This window comes from Gavia stellata, chromosome 1 (assembly GCF_030936135.1).
Source record: "Gavia stellata isolate bGavSte3 chromosome 1, bGavSte3.hap2, whole genome shotgun sequence".
NCBI classification, from domain to species: Eukaryota; Metazoa; Chordata; class Aves; order Gaviiformes; family Gaviidae; genus Gavia; species Gavia stellata.
The window spans coordinates 111,607,461-111,630,380 of record NC_082594.1 but is presented as its reverse complement, the minus strand read 5'-3'; the positions used below and the strand labels follow the sequence as shown (position 1 = coordinate 111,630,380).

At 37.9% G+C, this 22,920-nt stretch overlaps 1 protein-coding gene across 1 annotated transcript in view; it reads right to left on the bottom strand.

The window, feature by feature from the left end:
* ROBO2 (roundabout guidance receptor 2) overlaps positions 1–22,920 on the bottom strand; it is a 468,174-nt gene that overhangs the window by 11,304 nt on the left and 433,950 nt on the right. Inside the window, exons 26-29 of the mRNA XM_059820733.1 lie at positions 18,187–18,447; positions 14,739–14,956; positions 5,014–5,196; positions 831–1,001 (exon numbers count right to left, since the gene is read on the bottom strand). Coding sequence (XP_059676716.1) covers positions 831–1,001; positions 5,014–5,196; positions 14,739–14,956; positions 18,187–18,447 — 833 coding nt within the window. The remainder of the gene's footprint in view (positions 1–830; positions 1,002–5,013; positions 5,197–14,738; positions 14,957–18,186; positions 18,448–22,920) is intronic.

Below are 22,920 nucleotides of genomic sequence, written 5' to 3'. Positions count from 1 at the left end.
CCTTTAATGCTGATTTTCCATTTGCTTGCTCCCCTCTTATCATTTCAACACCTACAGGGACCAGGCCAGAGATCAGAAGACATGAAAGGGAGGTAGCAGCCAGCCACCTTCCTATCCAGTCCTCCTCAAGGAGTAACAGGCAGCAATTTCGTCTCTTGCCAAACTCAGGGGGGAGTAGACAAAGATAATGGAAGACAGCTTAGGCATTAGAAGAGCAGAACAGACATGCCTGAAGTATCCAGATGGGAATCGATGGTCAAAGAGAAGAGGAGATGTCAAAGAGGGAAACAAAGTCACTGAGGTCAGTGGACGTCAGGAATGAAGCAGCACGGACAAGGCATGAGGCAGAATCATAAGAAAAGCATGGCATGTATTGCTATAGGTGTTGGGTGGCCGTCAAAACCAGCACAAACCAAACAGGGCATTATGGGACTAGCTCTATGCGTCTCCTTAAGAATTCATGGCATACTGCTACTGCTGGTGGTAGCTACTTTCATTTTATGCAAAATTACCCACAGGTCATTTTTTAAATGTCAACCCACGTGCAACGCAGTCATTTTTGAGTAAGATTTATATTGACATCTGAAAAAACCTAAGAGATACTAACATGTTCAGAGCTGAAACTAAGAAAAGCTCCTCAAAGACTCACTTAACCAAGCTTCACACAGCTACCATTGCAATATTGCTCACATGGCAACCTGGGGACCCCACTTAACCAAACAAATAATTCACCATAACGTATGTTCCTTAAAAGATTGATTTACATTCTCCCATTCTGCACACCTGCTTGTTGCAGGTTGTAATCAGGGACTTCACACCACAACACTTACCGTCTGTTATTCCCTCCCTACGATGAGGCAAGGGGGGTTGGTCCAACCGTCCTCCCTTGTGTTTTTTAGCGGGCCTCAGCCTCTGACTCTGATTGACAGCTGCACTGGTGTTGCTGTCAGTAGAAAAAGGACTGCTTGGCCGAGGTCTCTGAGAGGAAGAGTATGCTTTGCCTAAAAAAAAGAGAAACCAGATGACAAAATGTTATTGCCTTGAAATGGGCTGTTCTATTAATGTCTGTTTCGAGACATTAAATCTGGTCTAATTCTCAGAGGCAAGCAAGGGTCCCCTTGAGGTACCCACTGATGACAACTGTTTTAAGACACACCACAACAAGCAAAGTGAGAAACTTGGCATTCTTTTGTCTTTAACTTTTATAATTAAAATCATTCCATCTGTTGTGATAAAACTACTGTATGGAATGTAACTCCTACCTGCTCTGTGTGCTGAACAGATGTGTCATAACAACTCCTCAGCCTTGAGAAGGGAAGGAAAACAGTTCTGCAATCATATCAAATTTATCTCCTCCTGCCTTCCACCTTCACGTTTGTCGAGCCAGCTTCTCATTTTAGGGGCTCCCATATGCACTGTATATCTGGAGTAACTCCAGTGAGATAAACATAACTGATTTTGCAAGCTATGTAGCAGTATAGGTTTGTATACTTAAGGGCTCTCTTTTCTCAAGAAATAAAAATGGGAGTATATTTAAATGCTAAAATTTTCCTGTTCATTTGCAGTATTTTTATATGTTAAAAAAGTAATATATTCTGATTGAATTATTCCTCAGATTTTTTTATATGTATATAGACTAATCAAGCTGCATGATTTCTCTTAAAAAAAAAATCTTTGATGCTGCTCTGTGGAGCAGGTAATTAAAAGCATCATGGCAGGCACAATAGGAGGACAGTTCATTTCCTACATTCACTTCATATTTTGATATTTTATTCAGTTAACTTAACTATGCTTATTGTGTAATAACTGATGAAAACTAAAGATCACTATCTTTCGCTTATTTTTTTCATCTGTATGTCATTCTTGCCAAGTATCTTGGGGATGTTAACATTTTAGTTCATTTAGAACTGGTACTTAAAATTTTTATGTTTTTTAATCCTATCTTCAGTGGAAAATGTATAAGCCAGTCAGGACTTCTGTTCTTTCAGTGCTACTGTAGGCCCAAATGGTGTAAGAGTTGATGGAAAGTGGCAAAATGGCTGTTTGTTATTTTTCTGGTCAACTGACCTCAAGCTAGTAAGGAGCTGTTTTATCTTCTGGTTAACTTAGAGCAGGGTCTGCCCTGCTGTGAGTTATGTTTTCTAGCAAAACCTTTCAACAAATGCACTTACTTCCAACATGCCGTCACATACAACCTGATCTAGATAAGCCTAATCAGGAGTAATATGCTACCCGCTACACCAGTTGAAATACGCTCAGTGCAAAGAGGGGAAATTGAAAAAAGTAGCCATAATATCTCTAACATGGTGTTTCACATGTTAGAATAAAATCTCAGTACTTTGCTTCAGAGATTTCCTGGCTGTCTCAGGCTTGATCTTCTACCTTCTGACTGATGTGCACCCTGAGGAGGACACTGCTCTCAGGCAGGCTTGTCTCCCAGCTGGATGTCACTGCCAGCTATTGGAGGTTATCATGTTTGAACCCCTCATGTGGACATTCCCTAACTCTCCTCTACCAAAACATGCCCAATTGAACTTAAACGGTATGAAAAGTATGCCTTTACTAACCTGGCTCATTTTAACCGAAATGATTTACAGAACGCCCACCCAGGCAGCTAATTCTGGAGCTGGGAGAAAGCAGTAATAAGCATTTGGGGGAAGGCTGGAAACATTAACCTCTATAGCTGGCACAGCTGCAGCCAGACAAAGACAAGTGATCAAGCCCTTGTTTCATAGATAAGGATGAAACAGTAGATGAACACAGGCAAAATATTAAAATTTCATTTAAAAATAAAAAAAGACCACTAATGCAAAGAAATTCAGCTATGAGCCTGAAATTCCATCCTAGCTCACAGCACATTGCACAGATGTTTTGCAAAAATAAACTCGCAACATGCAAGTGCAACTACTGAGTGCAGGATGAACATTCTTCACACTTATTCTCTTGACTAAAGAAATGTGATTATTCATTCAGAATGTTGGTTTGAAAAAGAAATAAACACCAAACATTCTCTCTTTTATCCCTCCATGAAAATGAGGGAAAATAAATAGCACTGACCTAAATCAGAATCGGGGCAAACACAAATGATATGCAGGTTTCCAAAACACATTTTTCAATGCACCTAATAACTGATTACAGCATCTTGCATTTGTACGCAGCCCTTCCAGTAAGAACTGCTAGGCAGTGTCAGACTCTCTGTAGCACATAAATGTGCATGGAAGTGGAGACAAGGATGAATCCACTAATTCTGTATTTAATTTCCCAAGGGTGTTAAAACAGAAAACTGTCCAAACTTCATGGAAAATCACACAATGGCTTCTGGAAACTGGAATCAAAGTGTCTGGCAGGAAAGACACCGTGGGCCTGGATTTACCAGTGCCTCTTATGCTTGGCCATCAAACACATCCACATGAGGCTATCAAGTTGGACTTCTCCTTTCATATCAGTGAGACTATTTCACAGCTGTTCTGAATGGGTGAAAGTAACTGCCCAGACTACAAAGGAGTAAAGAGTCAGGACCTTCAGGCTCCCTTCAGAGCAATAAGCAGAAATAATACTGCTGCTTCTCCACTACAAGACACCATTTTGCATGGTGCAGCAGGTCCGTAATAGGCATGTCTGATCGATCCACGCTACCCTGGGAGGTATCATATCATCATGAAACTGCAGTAAACATTGGAGAGTTGTTTCCATTTGCTGAGGTTTTTGTGAGGAAAAGAGGGGGGGGCTGTTTGTTTACACGTGGGTTTTATTTTGTTTCCGTTTTGCCTGCTGGATCATTAAAAGAGTAAGAAGGTAATAATCATAAAGTCTCTACTACAACCATTCGGTACTTTGTTGTACCCTAAACTCTAATAGTCTGTCCAAGGAATTATATGCAAGTAATTAAGTTTAAGTGCAATTGTGACCTAATTAAGCTAGAAATATATAACTGACAAGAGGGCTCTCATCCTTTCCTTGTACTTTCCATTTACATAGCTACAATAGGAAATTATATTTATTAAAAAGTGTGTATGTGTTTGTGCATCCTTTTACTTTTGTTATGTGTGTGTTTGTGGTGGAAACTGTACTTCTCAATGGCCTGATACAAGCGACATTAACTTTGGGTGAATCTTTGCATTAGCTTTTACTGAGGCCAAGAACAACACCAAAAAAAAAGGTTGGGAAGGATTTGCTCCTTTCATTCAAGACTGTTTCGGAGACTCTTCAAGCAAAACAGTATATTTTAAATCATAGTTGGGCCAAATGTGCCCATAGTGCATGAGTGAAGGTCTACATCAGTTTTTGTTTTGTTAGGAATAAAACATATGGAGCTTTAAAAATACGAACTAAATTATGTTTACTTTTCATTAATTTATGTTAGAAAATTCGCTGTTTTCAAAAGCAATAGTCACTTTACCTTTGTTACATTTAACTTGGCAGATTCAGTTAGCATAATTAAAATTAAATTTTATCAAAATAGATTAACTTATTAAATTAAGTGGTTTTTAAATCAGCTATTAATAAGGCTTTTAAACAGTTTGTATTGTTAACAGTAAAAGCACACCAGTTCACCCCATGCTTAGAAAAACTTCACAGAAAAATACACTTTTGCAAGAAGAGATGCAACAGAAGAGCAGGGATGGAGATAACAGTTTAAACATGATGTTCATCACTGGAAATGTGAATGATTGTGAGGAGATTTTGCAAAAAAACCGAAATCATCAAAGGCTGCATGGCAGAATTAGTGATCTTTTCACCGAAATATTAAACAGAGCATATGTCAGTAAATCTATAGCAGAGTCAGCACAGAGGGAAACTGCAGCAGACTGAAGGTGCAGATTAAAAGCTTGTGCTAGTCACTACTTCAAATCACCAAAAATGAAACATAATGAAAGATTTCATTTATAATATACTGATAAAAATATCTCCATCCACCTTATTCCATGCATGTTAGACAAGTGTGAGATGCAGGTTCACTGAAAAGAAGAGAAGAATAGGCAGGGACACCCTTCATGCAGAAAGTCTACAAACCTGTTCTTGTCAGGCTGGTTCCATCCAGCCTAAAACCAGCTTTATCTGCTGCTGCAACCAGTGCTTGTGCAAAACTGCCGCTGGTAAAGATCGAGTCATCTGAGGAGCTACCTACACTAGATCTATGACTAGAAAAGTTACGGTCCTCATCAGACGCAGAACCCCATCCATTTACCATTGAACCTAAAAACAAATGTAGGGGTCTAGTGAGTTGTGCACATTTGATATTTTTTGATCATCTAAAGCTTAAAGACCCACTTAATATGTCCTTTCTCAAGAGGAAACCCAAAATTCAGTTGACAGAGCTTGGTATAAAAGAGCACTATCAAAGCTAAGTGGGATCTCATTCATAGCTTGCTCCGTGTTGCTTTGATCCTGTAAACAAAATGATACATTTTCTCTACAAATGTGAAGGCTCCATAATAAATTATTTTGAAAGTTAATAAATTCTCCCTGGGATTGAAATTAATGTGATTTTTTTTTTACTTGATTTATTAATCAGCATCTAGTTTGATATTTGCAAAACAAAGTTTTAACTTAGGACAGCACAAGTGTAAGTCTCGGTAGACATGGCTAAAGTCAGACATGTTCTTCAAGAGCTATCCTGAACAAGACAGGCATTATGTCATTTTCTCAATCAAAACCTTAAAAGAGATGAGGAATGGCCTTGAAGACAGCTGACCTGAAGTAGTTCATTCTAGTGGATTAAAGTTACTTTTTTAAAGAGCTAGAAATAATTAACATACAAGAGCAGAGGAAATACATACTCAAATGTAATACTGAGTCACTCACTAAGCCAATGCTGGCCTCATGGTACCTTCTAGCTATGGATTACCACCACTGCAGGAGAGGAAATTGATAATAACACCATAAAAATGCAGTCAGAAAACCAGACACCAGAAAAAGCACATGAAAGAAATACAGAAATCTTGACATAACTAAAATGTAAAGAGCAAAACAGTGAAGCAAGGATTCATCTTATTTGCTCTTCATTTATATTTTCTTTTATTTTTTCCAATGCATGAAGCATCGATCAGCTACCCAATGTGGCAGTACCATACATTTTCAAAAGGTATCGCTCAGTTCAGATTTTTTTCAAAGTACTGAAATTCTGTTTATTTTGTGGCTTCAGATGGAGTTGATGGTGTTCTGTACTTCCAAAAATCATGGGTAAATGTCACAGGGTAATTCTACACTGTGCAGTGGAGCAGGAGGCAAAGGAAACTTAGCTAGCACCAAGTACCTAGCTTTGCTCCGGGAACAGGGCAGCCATGCTAGTTAGTTACTAAGTCCAGCTGAGGTGCAGAGCTACCAGACCGCTTTTGGGACCTGAGCTGCTGCATGGCATTGCATGGTGCTGTGTAGGCATAGCGTATTGTTCTGAGATAGCGCTGGCACCTATCTTGAAATACCTGAAATCTGCTTTTCAAAAACAGTGGCATGCATATGCTGAAAATAAAGCCCAGTGAACTCATGAGAATCTGCAGAGAACTGGTTTTCAAAGATACAAAGACACATGTGGAGAGATACATCATGACCCTCACTTAATTATTCAGTCAGCAGAGTTGAATTTATGTATATGTACGTAAGATGTGTAGCAGTGTAAGTCATGTTCTTCAATGCTTTTTTTTAATCCATGTCCAAGAAAGTATTATTGTGTTCAAAATTGTTAACTAGTAAATCAATAATGACCTGCTTATTAGTACCAAATTGATAGGCTAATTAACGGTGGTGTCAAATATTAAAAATATCCTGCAAAAATAAGTCATGAGTACAATAAATGAATACTGGAATTTAGTCAGTAGCATGCTGCACCACAAAGCCCAAGAGCAATGGATTATTTTGTGATGCTGCAGTGACCAAACCTTTTAATGTCAGCAAAGTGGCAGGCTATAATAACAAAAGTCCATGGACTCCTAAGATACAAGAAAAGAAACCAAAGAGGTCTATGGAGGTCTGACAGGCAGAAAGTGCGTTAAGTGCAACAGAGAGTGACAGAGTTTGATTCTGCTTGCCAAGAGCACACATAAAATTGTTATTTACCAAACAGACTTGACCTGATGCAGACAGATGTGAGAAAGTCTAGATAACAGCAAGGGAAGGCTAAAACTGAATTTCCTCTGAGAAGACAGTTTCTGAACTAACAATCAAAGTGCGATAGGACATCATGGAGAATGGAGAGTAAAAAGGCTTAGCAACAGTTATTGATGATGTACGAAAAGAGATACTACAGATAAAACACTTCATGAAGATGTAAGAAAATGAAATGCTATAGCTGAGGACATTTTCAAACAATTGCTTATCGACATATTCTGCCAAATATGTGAGCACAAGCTGAAACATAAAAATATAACTAGACCTACAGATATCAAAGGAGAATACTTGGGTGCTAAAAATTCAACATATCTCATTAGTTTCAGGGCCCAAGGGTTTTGTATGATACATTCTACTCTGTACATGTGGACATATAAAACATATACTGTACAGAATAGGTATGGTTTTCAGTATCATAGGCACAAGACTATGGATGTTTTAAAGGAACTTAAGTCTGAATTTCCATTCGCTCACGTTGCTCTACCCGTTTGCTAACCAGTCACTTGGCTGTTACACAACATATAATACACTTGATAATTTGGATGGGATGCTTTCAGGTTATGTCTAGGAACAGTTGCTATTTTTCATCTACTCTTTGAAGGGCTCAACTGAAGTGCATCCAGTCCAAAAAAATAATCCACATTCTAATTATGAAATATACTAAAAATCTGCAAAAGCCCATAATACTCTCTCCAATGTATGTGCATACACCTATTGTTCTACACAGTCATAGACATGCCTGATTTTCCTAAAAATCACTAAATTTTCATTATCAGTAGAGTCCTGTTATCAGACTGCCAATTCTTCAGGCTAATCCTACAGGAAAGCCCTGTTCCTGAACTCCTCTGCATTCCAGGGACAGCAAGCATTAGCAAGGCTAGGAATAGCGCACTCTGCCCATGGATTGCTTCCCCTTTCCCTCTCCTCCAGCAGCTGCATTAGCATGGACTGACTGTCAGGCTGGAAGCATAGCTCAATTCTCGCAGGGATGTGAGCTTCACTGGGACATCAACCCAGTTGACAACTAAAGCAAACAATGACCCCATCTGGAGTACTGCATCCAGTTCTGGGATGCTCAGCACAAGAAAGATGTGTGGACCTGTTGGAGTGGGTCCAAAGGGGGGCCATAAAAATGATCAGAGGGATGGAACACCTCTCCTGTGAAGAAAGGCTGAGAGAGTTGGGGTTGCTCAGCCTGGAGAAGAGAAGGCCCCAGGGAGACCATACTGTGGCATTTCAATATATAAAGGGGGCTTATAAGAAAGACGGAGAAAAACTTTTTACCGAGGCCTGTAGTGACCGGACAAGGTGCAATGGCTTTAAACTGAAAGAGGATAGGTTTAGATTGGATATAAGGAAGAAATTTTTTATGATGAGTGTGGTGAGGCACTGGAACAGGTTGCCCAGAGAAATTGTGGATGCTCCATCATTGGAAACATTCAAAGTTTAGATGGACGGGGCTTTGAGCAACCTGGTCTAGTGAAAGATGTCCCTGCCCATGGCAGGGGGGTTGGAACTAGATGACCTTTAAATGTCCCTTCCAACTCAAACCATTCTATGATTCAAGGATTCTATGATACTTCTGATTGCTGGAAGCAGAGACAAAACTCTTTATAACTGCTGAAGTCAGGAAGCTACCAGGAGACATATACAGTACCCACAGCTGTATGTGACCAGGTAGCTAAAGGTGAAACCTCTACATTTTTTCTACTGATTCCCGAGCTATTCAGTTTCCCTGCATAAGCAATTTTTTCCAGCTTGCAGCAGAAAAAGCCCGGCTTGCTTTGCCCTCCAGAGGTGCGGACATCGCCCAGAAGGCACGGGAGTGCTGGAGCCCAGCCCAGGCACCTCAGGCCACCAGGCAGCTGCGTTAACATAGCACACATGGTGACTACTTGTTTAAATGCATCCACTGGCCTCTTGTTTTCCAAATCAGATGTACATTTGTTTCTCTCTGAATAAAGGCAGAATAAGAGATGCTGACATCCCTTTCAGATCAACTGTGCATTTTGAAATGGAATGAAACAGGCTTTTAGTGTCTCCTTTACATGCAGCTCACTATGTGTTTTCCAAGAGCACATTTGAGTTTTTACGCTTTCTGGCAACTGTAAATTTTACTCTTGCTGACAACAGCAGTAAATGCTTTATGCAGAACAAAATCAACTCTGTGAAAAGTTGAACTCTGTTTTCTTGCTCCATAAAATACCTCTTGGTGCTAATGCAAACAGAAAGCTTCTTTGCTCCCAGGGAAAGGTGAGATGAAGAGAGGTGCTAGCTTCTTGTAGACTGCATGCTACTGCTTTTAGTGGTGTTTTGCAGGCAATAAAGATGTTCTTTTTCTTTGCAAAGTGTACTCTTGCTTTATTAAAATAAAAAAATCTAACGCACTTGTGAAGTAAAAGCTGCTCACAACAAACCTAACACTTTTGAAAATTCCATTAGATACTTTTCTCTACATACCAAACTCTATATGCATGCTTAAAGTTAACAAATGATGTCACTGGGACTTGTATGTATATGCTTATGTGCTTTCCTTCACAAGACCATTAAGCACATGCTAATATTAAAGCCCTGCTCCTCTGCAGGTTTTTTGGTGGAACACGGCTAGACTGTTTAGGTTTGTGAAGTACGGATGAAGTCCTTGGAGACTGATGCTACTTCAGCTGAAATCAGTTACAGAATTCCTTTAACCTTTTTACAGGAGAAAGACATCATCCTCTTTTGGATATGTCTGACTACTGTCATAATTATAAAGAAAGAATGTCCACTGATTTTGGTGGAAGTGATGGAATAAAAGGAGCAACAGTCATTGTACCACTAAAATAAGAAAGAATAATGGAAGGGGCTGAATGCAGAATATAAATATAATCACACTTCAAACATTAGACCTGGTCTTATACTTTACATTATACTTCACCATAAATGCCCACGTATTTAAATGCGTATAACTGAAATAAACCTTAGTTTTAAAATTTTTATTCTGGGGCAGGAAACACTAAAGAAAAGGAGGTAAAAATCATATATACATATTTGGCACTTCACAGGTCCAACTATAATTAATGCCCTTCATAAACATTTAATGAAAAATTAATTTATGTCACTTAGCCAAATTTATTTGTGTTTGCATTTTCAATCTTTCTAGATTTTTTTGTTTCCATATTGCTGAAAGGCACAAAAATTTCTCAAATTTATTCAAGCTTTTAGAAAAGAAATGCACAGAGAACATTAAGTAGTTGCTCAAATGTTGCTGAGCAGTAAAATACTATGATAAAGTGGCATCTTGCTGTGTCTCTATTACTTCTTCAGCACTAAAATTAATTTATGATCAGTCATCAATTCATTTACATGTCGTTTTATGCTAAATTCATCATTGCTGATGAATGCATATCCCTAGATCCATTAAGCTAGAGTAAAGTCTGTGTTTTATAATATGACCCCGCTAATTGTTGCATTACCATTTTTATGAGATACAAAAAGTAGCAGTTTCCTATTTTCTGAGCACATATTTAATCCATGAAACACATTCTTCCTATTAAATGCAATCTGTCTAACTGCTTATAAAATAGAATATTTTGCAATACATATCCCTAAGCAAATCAATATAAATATTGAACTCTGCCATGGTAAAATATGGCTCATGAAAATTATTTTGTGTAGTTTTCAAGAATTATTCCATTTGTGCTCAGACACAATAAATGAACAACTTTTACCATACAGACAGTGATCAGTGATTCTTTTAATGAAGAACAAAACATGCTAAATAAGGGATTTTCTTCCTTGCTGAGCTACACAGCACATGGGGATCTTCATAATTTCAGATCTATATCATTCTATGGAAAAAAAATTAATTTCATTATCCGTTTGCAGTAGTACTGTTTACAAGAATATCTCTCTTCTTGTATCATTCAGGTAGAAAAGGGCTTGTTCTAATTTCCATGCTAGTTAATAGGTGTATCCCTCCCCTCAGTCAAAATGTACCAGGACTGAAGATATAACAGCTCTCACTACCAGCTTCACTGGTCGTGCTGGGGGAAGAGAAGATAAGGGGAGGGCAAAGAAAACCCCCAAACCATAATACTTTGATCTGACAAAACCTAGTGCTCTTCTTAGTGATTTTAGTAAGAAGCAAATTAATCTTATACAGTCATCATATGCAATGAATTAAGTCTAATAGAATAATACAACAGACTCTTCATGACCATTCATGCCATAACTCTGCAATACATTGTAAAAGCAAACGTTAAACATAAGCAAAAGAAAAAACATATTTCAATGTGTCTCTGAAAGCAAAAATAACCCTAAATAACTGTGAAATAAAACTCAAGTGAGCAGAAGTTTTACAGCTGCTCTTCAGTTCTTTCTTCTCTTCTTTTTTTTTTTTTTTTTTTTTTTAATCAGAATCAGTAACTCAGTATCCTAACAAACCGTGCTGGGAATGAAGCAAAACTTTGGCTTTGATTTCTTATTCCATCCCACAAACGTTCAAATCAAAACCTCCCTCCTTGAGTTTTCTTTGCAATATCTGGAAAATGTTAAGATATAGTTACTCTGCACTCCTCCCTTCTTTTCACTTTATTATACATGTCAACATTATGTCTCTGCCACCTGCAAAGAGAAAAGCTTAATAGCTCAGATTAAATCCTTGTCTGAATCTTCAGTTAGCTGTAACTGAAACTCAAGGGCCTGGAAGACAACCTGACTTTTAAACAGTTTAAAGGAGCAACACTGTGGTTTCAGAGGAATTTAGCAGTTTGAGCTGGGCTCACACAGTGCCAGTGTTTCCCCTCAGAGAATCCCACATTTGGCATTGGATGAAAACCTCAGTCTCAGCTCAACCATAAAGAACAAAGTACCATTTCACTCCGAGGTGGGTATCTTCAAGTCATCGCTGAGGCATGCTAACAGTACAGGGTGAGGAAACTCGCCCTGCTCACTGTACAGCAACTCTATTCGGAGGAAGTCTGAACCGAGGGATGTCATTTTAGATTTCTCACAAACACTGAACTCTCAAGGCACGCTTCAAACTGAATAGAAATATTGCTTCATCTGGGTCAGCTGTTCTCATTTGCCTCCATTTTTTAATATAATGTTTAAAGAAGTGAAAATGTAGTATATAAATTGCTAGTAAATTCCTGGTTTAAGTCACTAAAAGCCATGTGAAAAGAAGTAGCTGATATATTCTGGGTGCAAGAAAGAACAATTTAGTTGTTCTACAGTATTCTAAAAGCAATCAAATTAAAGAATGAGAAACAGCTTAGAAACAATGAATGCAATTTGTAATATACCCTCCTTAACACCAGTAAATGCAGCCTGGAAGAGTTAACAGAAACAGATACACAAAAATTAAAATTCTCTTTTGAAACAATTCGCCCAAGTACAATAAGCAATTTCCTTCCACCCCTAGAAAAAACCAAGGCTAAAACAATCCCTCAGAAAATCGAGGGTTTACCCATATAGTAACTGAGGAAACCAGAAGTAGTTTTGTTATTTGAACAGTTTGCCATTTTACAGACCATTCAGACTAACACTCTGGCTGTATTTTTGTAAGGCTATAGTTCCGTAATTGTTTTAAGTCAATCTAAGTATTGGCTATATGCTATAGGGGCAGTCTGTCATTTTGCTTCCCTTCCAGCTGCATATTCCCTTCGTGTTGCACATTCCCTTCCTGCAGTGCTGGCAAACACCTTGCCATGCGGTGAACCATATCAAGGAACAGATCCAGCTAGTAATTAAGCAAGAAAAAGCAAAAGAAAACCCTTAATTTTCAGCTGGATGAGGCCACATCAAGATAGTGGTGGAAATGAATGGGAGTGCATTTCGATCCCCTTAAGTACACTCCCAGTCTACATTACCATGTTCTGCCCAATTTCTTCCAAAAAAATACACCAGGAAGTTTTTAACACTCCAACAATTAAATATTTAACACTCCGATAATTAAACAAGATTTATAACTACTAGAACAAGCTTGAATGTTATTCATAAAACGATAAATTGTAGTAAACACAGAAGTCTATGAATTGGAGCAGAAATGCAGCTCTTCCTTACTTTGCGCTAGGTGGTCCAAAATATTAGGCGAAAATGCAAATGTGAAAAACATTCATTTTAAGATTTAGAGATATATCAACACTGACATATTAATACATACCAAATGGAAAATATACAGCCACCTGATATTCTTTTTATTTATTTCTGTATTACCAGTGCAAAACCCTTACTGCATTCCTAACGTAAAGGCTTCTGAGCCATTAGTGAGATATGCAAAAATATGCAGAATTGTAGCCTGAAGGAGATTACCCTAGAAATTCAAGTGAAGTGACTTAACATACTCATGCACTAATAAGTTAACCTTCTCAATTCAGGGATTTAAACTTTAACTCTACGGCCTTCAATTGGATCTGGATTTCAAATGGCAGCACCAGAGATACAATTCTTAAATCTTAATTAGATTGGCAAGCAGTCTGGCCCTAGGGTGAAGGAAAACCTGGAAAGTGGGATTAAGCTACACACTATTTAATTCAACAAGGGAAAAGGAAGAAAATTATAGGTATTGATGCTCCATCACTGTCATATTCCTGCAGTGTTTTCAGAATAGCAATGTTTAAGTAAGGGTGCAAACAGGGTTCAGAAGAACGAGACGAAATTCAGCAGCACTATGCTAGTAAGTTGTACTGAGCAAGTCTCCCTTAAAGTACAACTAACAATCAGTGTTCTTCTGCAGAGATCAAAGACTGAAGAAGCATCCACTAGCTTTTATAAACTATGGACACTATGTACATTTGCGTCTCCAATAAAGCTGTACATTATGGATACAGTATAGTATATAGAGGACTAAGTTTAACCTAAAGGGAAATATGCTGATGCCTACAAAAAGTTCATTATATCCATATAAAATCTATATTTTTCAAAAAATATCTTTCACTGCCTACATTTCATCAACAGCAATTTTATTCATTCAGATTCTGTGCATTAGTTTAGCATGCCTTTCTAGGTCCCTTTTGATGATCCCTATTGTAACTTTCTAAGGCATGCAAAGGGCGAGAAGCAGTGAAAGAAGGAGTGTCAGAATAATTAAATGTCTTCACTGAAAAGGAACAATTACTAAATTCAGCAATACAAAGTAGGTTCAAAATACACATTTTTCCTACATAAATGTTGTATTTACGCTACAAATAAATGTTGTGCTGATCTAACTACACTTATTCTGAAGTCTTTTAACTTCCCTGTGTTCATCTATGAAAGCATCTATGCAGCAACGTATCTAAAAGTGCTTTAAGATAACATTTTTATGCTGTTCCTGATTTATGAAATATATATTCCCAAGCAGAGGTCTTCCCCCTCCTTTTTATGTAACTGGCTTGCTTCTCCAGTAGAGTGAACTTTTCATGAAAGCTAGGAGATAACTGAGTTTTCTTTCAAGTCTTTAAAGCTTTTTAAAATTCATGAATTTTCTTATCATTTTGCAGCAAAGCAAAGTATTTTTAAATCCTTCTTTAACTTTAGTGTTGAATATTAACACATTTTAAATGTTACAGAAATAGAGTGGAATAAATTTTCACTTAGAAAGTGTTTGATTGTTCATGTATTTTACTGTTAGGAACAAGTTGGTGTCACTGTTAACTGTGTTTGGTTACCTGTCACAGAGCTGTCTAGATTGTCCATACTGGAGCCTGGAGTATGCTCTAGACCTCTTAGCGGCCTACTGATTTCTACCGTTTCTTCTTCAATATCATCCTCATCATCATCATCATCATCTGGAACATCTGTTTCCAAATCTGAAATAAGGTTTCCAGATACATATCCTAGGGGTGGAACTGGAGCCTGAGGAGGTTGTGTATTGCTTTGGATATGCCTACACAAACAAACAGGAAAATGTCATCAGAATGGATGAAACTTTGTACCCCATGGTCAATAGAAGATAAGCCTTTCAGTAAGTCCTGAAGTAGATTTACAAAACGTGCTTGTTAGGTCACACTCAAGAAAAGTCAGTTCAGTTATTCACCATAGCTTCTAATACCAGAGTACCTGCACACTTTGCAGTCTTAAATATACTTCCCCTCCTGTAAGATAGGGAAGATCAAGATTGTCTTTTTACAGATGAGGAACAATGTACACAGAGGCTACATAAATCAGGTAGGAAGTCCATGGAAAAGCACAATACTGAGTCCCAACCTAGCACATAAGTGTTTCACCCAATATTCCACCTTGCAAATTACACATTGAGCCAAAATTAAATTTCACTGCTTCTGCTTAAACAGACTCAGTGCCCTTAAGTAGAACTCACCCTGAAGACAAGGAAATGACCAGTAGGACAGAAGAAATTTTCAAGTCCAATGAACCTGTTATCAGCGAGGCCTTTTTATTTTGCATAATTCCAAGTAGTTTAATTGATTTAATTGCAGCAGTATTAGGGCATGCATGTGTGAAATTACTGCATGCAGCAATCACAATTAAGAAAAGAAAAACAAAGATAAAAAACACCCACAGGGTAGCTAAATGGCCAAATGCAAGCACAGGACTTGGAGTTTCATTTGCGTGGTCTCTGAGAGGCTAGAGAGGAAAAGAACAACCATCAGCTTTCAATGCAGCATTCTCCACAGCGCTACAGGTACACAGTAAGCTGTGCCGGGGACCCAGGCACGACTGGCCTTGGCATAAGAGTATGTACCATGCTTGAAATTGCTGACTTAGGCATGTGGGAATCCTTGGGTGGCTGTTCATGCGGTCCTATGACCTGATTCAAATCGGCAGCACTCTGGACGGGATCCAGCATTCTGCTGGTCCTTTGCTTGGACATCAGCATAACAGAAAAAATTACAACTGTCACCTGTTTGGTTTCCTGGCGCTAATAATTTTCAATGAAAAACTTGTGCTGTATTACTGCCTACACTTGATAAGTGCAGTAATTCTCTCTTTTCAAACAGCTTTTTCTTTTTCATAAAGGAAATCTATCGGATCTGAGAGTGTCATAGTAAATGTTATGTACCACTGGAATCTCTCTCCACCTTGGTGCAGGCTTTAAATTATTGCTTATTGTGAAGCTTATTTGCAGAGCAGATGCTTCCCTTCTGATATACAACCCACTTATTGAATATTTTTCTGCCTGGACACCAGGTTCTTAGCTATGCAGTGTTCAAAACACTGCACTAAAGGGCACTACCATCTCACTAACCCTCAATAAACAGTGTGATTAGCTCCCAATCAAGCAAAATACTTAAGTATATGCTTAATGTTAAGCATGTGATAGAAAAATTGAAGTCAATTTCTCATGTACTTGTAGTTAAGCATATACTTAAGTGATTTGCTGGATCAAGGCCATAATGATTATGTACTTTTCCAGTAATCTCTAATGTGCTCTTTCTTAAAATTTCTAGTTGTCTGGTCTCTATATTTCTCTTCTATTACTCCTACATTAACCTATCTGACAGGTCTCATCTTGTTTTGTTTCCTGCCCCTCTACACTGGACGGATTAACTTTGTGAACAGAAAACTAAGAACTCTTCCTTCCCACTTGAGACAATGGAGGACTTTCCGCTGACTTTGAACAGCATTTGCTGAACAGCATGATATGTATCCAGACAAACATTATCAAAGCATTAAACAATTCCATGTCACAACTACTGCAAAAATAATTCGTATTTGCAACCCTCAATATTTACCTCAATACCTGCTATAAGGTCCTAGCATGAAGATAGAGTTTATCTCCTCTATATTTTTTTAAGAGTTTAATTTAATTCTGTATATTCCTAAGCACATTATGAAAGTTCCCAATCGATTTTCATTTCTCCAAAAAGGGAGCAAGACCTTTCCTTGTCAGCTGCAAGAGGTTTTGCTACAGAGTCCTACTACATTATCCTCTCCCAGATTGGCACCCACAGTTTGTAGGGCGTAGAAAGGGTAACAGCTGCAAAATGCAGCAGTGATCGACTGTACAGAGAGGGTGTGCATCTGTGTGCTGGCTCAGAAGTCAGCTACCTTCAATCGGCCAGGTCTAGCTGCTGCCTGGGATTTGGGTCTGTCCCACAGGCAGGCCAGGGTCCATGCTTGGCAGCGTGGCACTGCAGCGGGACCAAAGTACCCTGTTGATTGAGTGCAGATTGCAGACAAGCCTCGAGGCTTCAACGGTGTCCAGGGAAAACAGCTGGCTTTGATTTGGCAGCACCTGCCTACCTGCCTGATCTATTTATGGTAGCTCAAGCTGAATAACTTTGTGGCTTTATTTACCAGCGAAGAAAGGCTGCTCCTCTGCTGGCAGCGCGCCATTCAGTAACGAGCTCTGCTCCTCTCCTCCGAGATTCGTGGGCTTTGTCTGGATAGAAAAGTTGTAAAAGGACAACTGCCGCTTAGGGAACATCCGGAAAGCAACTGACCTTCACCATATCCCCAGCCTGGTGCAGTTGACAAGTTCTTTTTCAGTCCCTGAAGAGATTGCTTCTGTTTGTTTTGCAGGGGAAATGTTACTGTGGTATTTGCTTGCTCTTCCTTTAAACAGGCATAAAGCACTCTAAAATGCTAGATCCTTTTTGTAAATTCTAACAACTTCCTTCCTGCTATTTCTGGGTTTTTCCCTATGAATCAGAAATTTTCATGGTATTTCAAACTACAGTCAGAGATGCAAATGCTTCATTCTCATGTGATGCAGAGTAAAAGGTGCTACATTGCTATTTCAGGTGACTAGCATTATTTTTAATCAGGACTTTAGAACCTCAGTATTTTTGAAAATCCTAAAAAATTTATGTCTTTTGCTAGCCTGAAAAGAGAGTACTCTGAACTGTATAAAAGTTGTCAGTAGATGGGTGTTAACGACTTAGCTGAATATATGTAAAACTGTAGAGGAGTATTATTTTCACGTGTTTTTAGCCAAGTTGTAACATATTACCAAGCATTATGGTTTAAAAAGCACCTACTAATGTTTAAGGCCTTCACACTGTAGATACAGTTTTGCTATGTCTTCTTCCATTTTACTGCTTTGGAAACATTACTCAAATGTTGTTGAACACAGTCGATACTTATGTTATCAAGGAATAAATTACTATTATGCTTTCATTTCCCAGACATCAGGTGCCCCCTTCAAACATTTACCATGTCTGCTTTGCTATATCAAACTGGTAAGCCCTAGTTAATTCATCAAGGTGGGCTTGAAGCATTGGCTGCATCTCCTCTCGTGGAGAAGGTGTGAGGGTTGCAGTTGACTGTTGCCCAAAGGAGATCGCAGGTGATGAAGCTACTCCTCGGACAGGAGGTGTGGGAACACGATCATCATCTTCTTCAAGCTCATCCTCCATGCCCTGATGTAGGTAGGTCTGAACTGGCAAAGGCGGACACCAACCATCACTGTCATATCTAAAATAAAAACCAAGTAAACTTAGTATATATCAAATCTCATCTCTTATGCGCAGTAGGCGGTATACAGGATTTCTGCTACAGTTTGAACCCTTGCACACAGTGTGAGCTTTAACATTTATTGAAAATAGGGTCATAATTGCTTAAATTCTCCTTACTGAGTCTGTTTAATTTTTTCCACAACTGCTAAGCAACTTGAACAAGATGTGCAACAAAAAAATTATCAATCCATTATCTCATTTGTTACTGGTGATTACATAATGTTACACCACAATCAACAAAAACGAACAAACTCACTTCCTGGATCATTAACCTAGGAGAACGCATGAAGATTGACCTAGGCATGAAAATAGCAGCATTCTTAAAAGGAAGAGCGAGCTTTACGTAGTTGCACTTATGCACTTCCTTGCTTCCATGCTCCCCTTTATTTGTCTATAAATTCACTATTTGTTTTTATTTGGTAGCTTAAATAAAAAGCTACACTTTCCACATAAATTCAGGTCTTGCCACACTGCATATAGGTATCTACCGTGATGTGTAATACATTCATGTCACAGCAGCACTGACCCTAAGCATATGCTGTGTCACAGCACCAGGTGATAAGATATATTAGCACACATGTTGACAGCTCTGTAGCACCCCACCTCCTACCCAATCTTTACTGGGACTTACCTAGACAGTGCTAAATTTCTGAACATTTTCAACACACCTACCCAAAGTAAATTAAAAGTTTAACAATTACCAATATTCTTCAATACCAAATTCTTCTCTCTTCACATATAAGAGATGTTCCGGTAGGTTTTTGTGGTTCAATTTTTAGTCTTATGCCAAAGGTGTAAGAGGTGATGCTACATCTGATCAGGGCTAGAAACAGGAGCTTTATATTCTACTACCACTTATGTAAGCTTTTCCAGCAATTCAGTCCTTTTCTGTCTCTGTCCTCATCACAGACCTTTCAATTCAGTGTTGTATTACAGTATCATCCCAGGACTCTGTCCCTTAGAGACACCAGCATCACCCAAGACACGTAGGCCCTAGTGACTGTGGTCATTCCCTGTGCATTATCTCCTCAGAGTAATTCCCTAATCCGAACACAACTTCAGTTGTGCACTGCTCTGCTGACTATCACACCACTCAAATCTCAACACTGTCCACTCTTCTCATCTTCAAAACATCCAGTCAGTCTGCAATCTCTTGAGGATCTGCACACATTTCTTAACTCCCAGCGTATTCCAAAATACCTCAGGTTAGACAGCTCTTTTCAAAAGGCAATCAGATAACCAAAAGCTCTCACAGCTCCTTCACTGTCAAACCATCTTACACTCTAAAGGCCATTCCCCAAGCATCATCTAAGTCATTTTATCTTCTTTCCACCTTCAAGGACTGCTAACAACGTACACCCCTTGTGTCTGCAATGCAGGCAGGCAGTGCATTGGGTTATACAATTAATTTCTCAAACCAGTTTAAAACTACTCCTTTAAGGCTCCTGATTTGGAAGGAAGGAATTACCAATTCCCCAGAGAAAAATGAATGACTGCCAATTTTCTCAAGTGTGAAGCTGGGTTACAAAAAGTCTGGGAACACTGAGACAGAGAAGTTTCAAAACTTGTATTATAAACAGAACATTTACTTTAAGCAAAACCCAAAGATTTCTAAAATTAACTGAACTACTTTTTCCTTACTCAAAAGCCTGTAGTCTGTATTTAAAAGTACAGATTCAAGATAGCTAAAACAACCCGACTTAATCATCCAAAAGTCTGTGGAAGACCTATCTTGTAATAAAGGCCAGTATCACTTTAAATCTATATCTAGATATAAACATATATAGATACACAAACATATATTTGTGTACAGAAGTGCAAATAAATGCTGCATCCTAACACTTGGCATTTAGGAGCTTTTGAGGGAATGATCATTACCATTTTCATAACACAGAGATTTAAGAAAGTGTTATAAGATAAATATTCAATTTCTTAGGAGACAATTAAGATATGACTAGCTCTAATTTGTCTTTCCTTGCAATATTCACTCATGACATTGCCACCAAAGGGTGAAGGGACCATCCTAACTCATGCTGTTAAAAATGTACAGTGCAACAGCTCTGTCACTTACTTTTACTCTCTCAACCTCATGCTTTGGTATAATGGCTTCTTCTTTAAAAGGGACAGGGCAGAAAGATACTCCTTAGTGACTTTTCAGAATGCATAAATGAGCTTTGGATGTGCTCACCTTTTGACCCTACTTGCTTCAAATCCCCAAATGTTCAGCTTGATAGTAAAAAGATTTCTTAGTAAAAAGAATTCTCAGTAAAAAGGTTTCTTAGTAAAAATATTCTGCACAAGTACGTTATCTTTACCTAGATTTTGTTTGAAATGTAAAGGAGCCTAAGCCTGAAGTTCAGGACATTGAGATTCAAGATTTCAGATACAAGAACCTTTGTCTTCATAATGAAAGATGTCCGAAAAGCCACCAGTTCTAACCTGCATTCAAAAAAAAAAAAAAATCTGCAAGAAAAAACTAGCAAACCTAACAGACTACATAGTAAGTACACCTCATATAAATTATACAGTTATTGAAACTTCTGGAACCAGCATAGTGAATATTGATCACATTCATGTTCTTTTCAGTTTTCTGAGTAAATACAACTTGGTGAAAATGCATGCAACCTTTTTTAAGTACTTCTTATTAAAATCTAAGGAACTTAACTTCACTAGGGACCTCTGATTGTAATTTCATGATAATTAGGTCCCTAAATAAGTTCTGGGTAAGAAACATGACTCTCTATGTTTCTAATATTTTTTATTCTCTTCTCAGCACTTTTATACTATAGCAATCTTTTGCTATTTAAAAGCTTGGTTTATTATATTGACAGAATTTTTTTCTTCAAAATAAAAAATAGATGTGACAGATAAGGGGCACATTCTATAACAATTCTGTTTCATTACACACATTGTTGCAACAAAGAAAGCTTCCCTCTCTAGGCCATGCCAGAAAGGATTTTTTGATGTAAAAGGTATTACCAACTTTATTTTTTCTAAAAACAGAAAATGACTATCAAATATATTGACATCCAGCAGCTAATATTCCATTTTAAGGTGGAATCAATACTAAGAAATAAAAATAACCAATGACAAAAATATGAAGACTGCCTTTACCGGGGTTGGTTCACGATCATGCATATTATTCATGAAAAAATGTAAGTAGATGATAATAAATAAGTAATAAGCATTTCCTTAATGTCAAGTTTATTAGATAAAACCAATCAAAAGCAACTTCTCTGAAAAGGGAGGGAAAGGGAACATGCTTGATTGGGAGCTACTACAGGAAAAGAGAAACTTCGAAGACTCTGTGGTATATACAAGGGAAAATCAAGGAAGATGACAAGGAATAAGCACAGAGTTTGTAGAAGGCCACAGAAAAGGGGAAAGTTTCACAGGAAAGAGCTTGCTAAGGAAACAGCAGTATAAACAGACTTTCTGCACAGGTTAAATAAGAATTTAAGACATCCCAAAAGCTATGACATTATAGAAAATGGCTGCTTTGATTAACATGTTCACCTTTCCCTATGTTTGTTGCAGTTCATGGAAAAATGGAGGTGAATGCAAACCTCGGTTCTTGCGTGAAGATGGTAGAGAGAACTAAGAGTGTATTTTTTTTTTCATCCTTACCTATGATTAAGTTAGGTGACTTTTTTTTCACTTGCTGCTATTGTGGATTTTCTTTTACAATTTATAAGCCAATAGGCCACTAGTGTTAATTTCTAGTAAGCAAAATAAGGTATCAAAATTGTTTAGTTTATTTGGGATACTCATGCCAATGAAACTCACACTTGAATTCAAGAGTTATAGAAGACATGCACAGAAAGATAAGTTTCTGTTTAGATACCAGCTTCTTTATTTTATTGCTCTAAATGTTCACCTTTCATATCACATTATGAGAACTTTATTAAAGTCTTCAGTTTTTCTGACTGGAAGTTCATTTTTCAATTGTAATTCATAATATATTTACATCTGCATGTAATTCATTCTAAATTTAAAACACATTGAACTTGTCATACATAGTATACATCAAAGAAAATGAAGAAAACCAGAACAGTTTAAAAAAATTGTTTGCTTTTTTTTTTTACCCAATATGTCAATATTGAAGGCAACATAAGGAATATAGTCTATGATTCACTCCATTTTAGCATGTTGGAAACCACGGAAACAAGATCAACCCCTGAATACAGAACAACCGTTAGTATTGGATACATCCTCAGGAAGTACAGGCATGGCAGATTCACTGGGTTCAGCAAAGTTGGTTGCAAATTACTGTAGCTCAAGACTGATACTGTAAGTCTAATCTTCAAATGTTTTTTGTGTTTGGTAAAATGCACATTAGAAGGTCTCGTTACAATCACTATTCATGGGATATTACAAAAAAAAAAAAAAAGAGAAGTGTAATTCAAAAGATAATCAGAGGAAAAACTAAGTC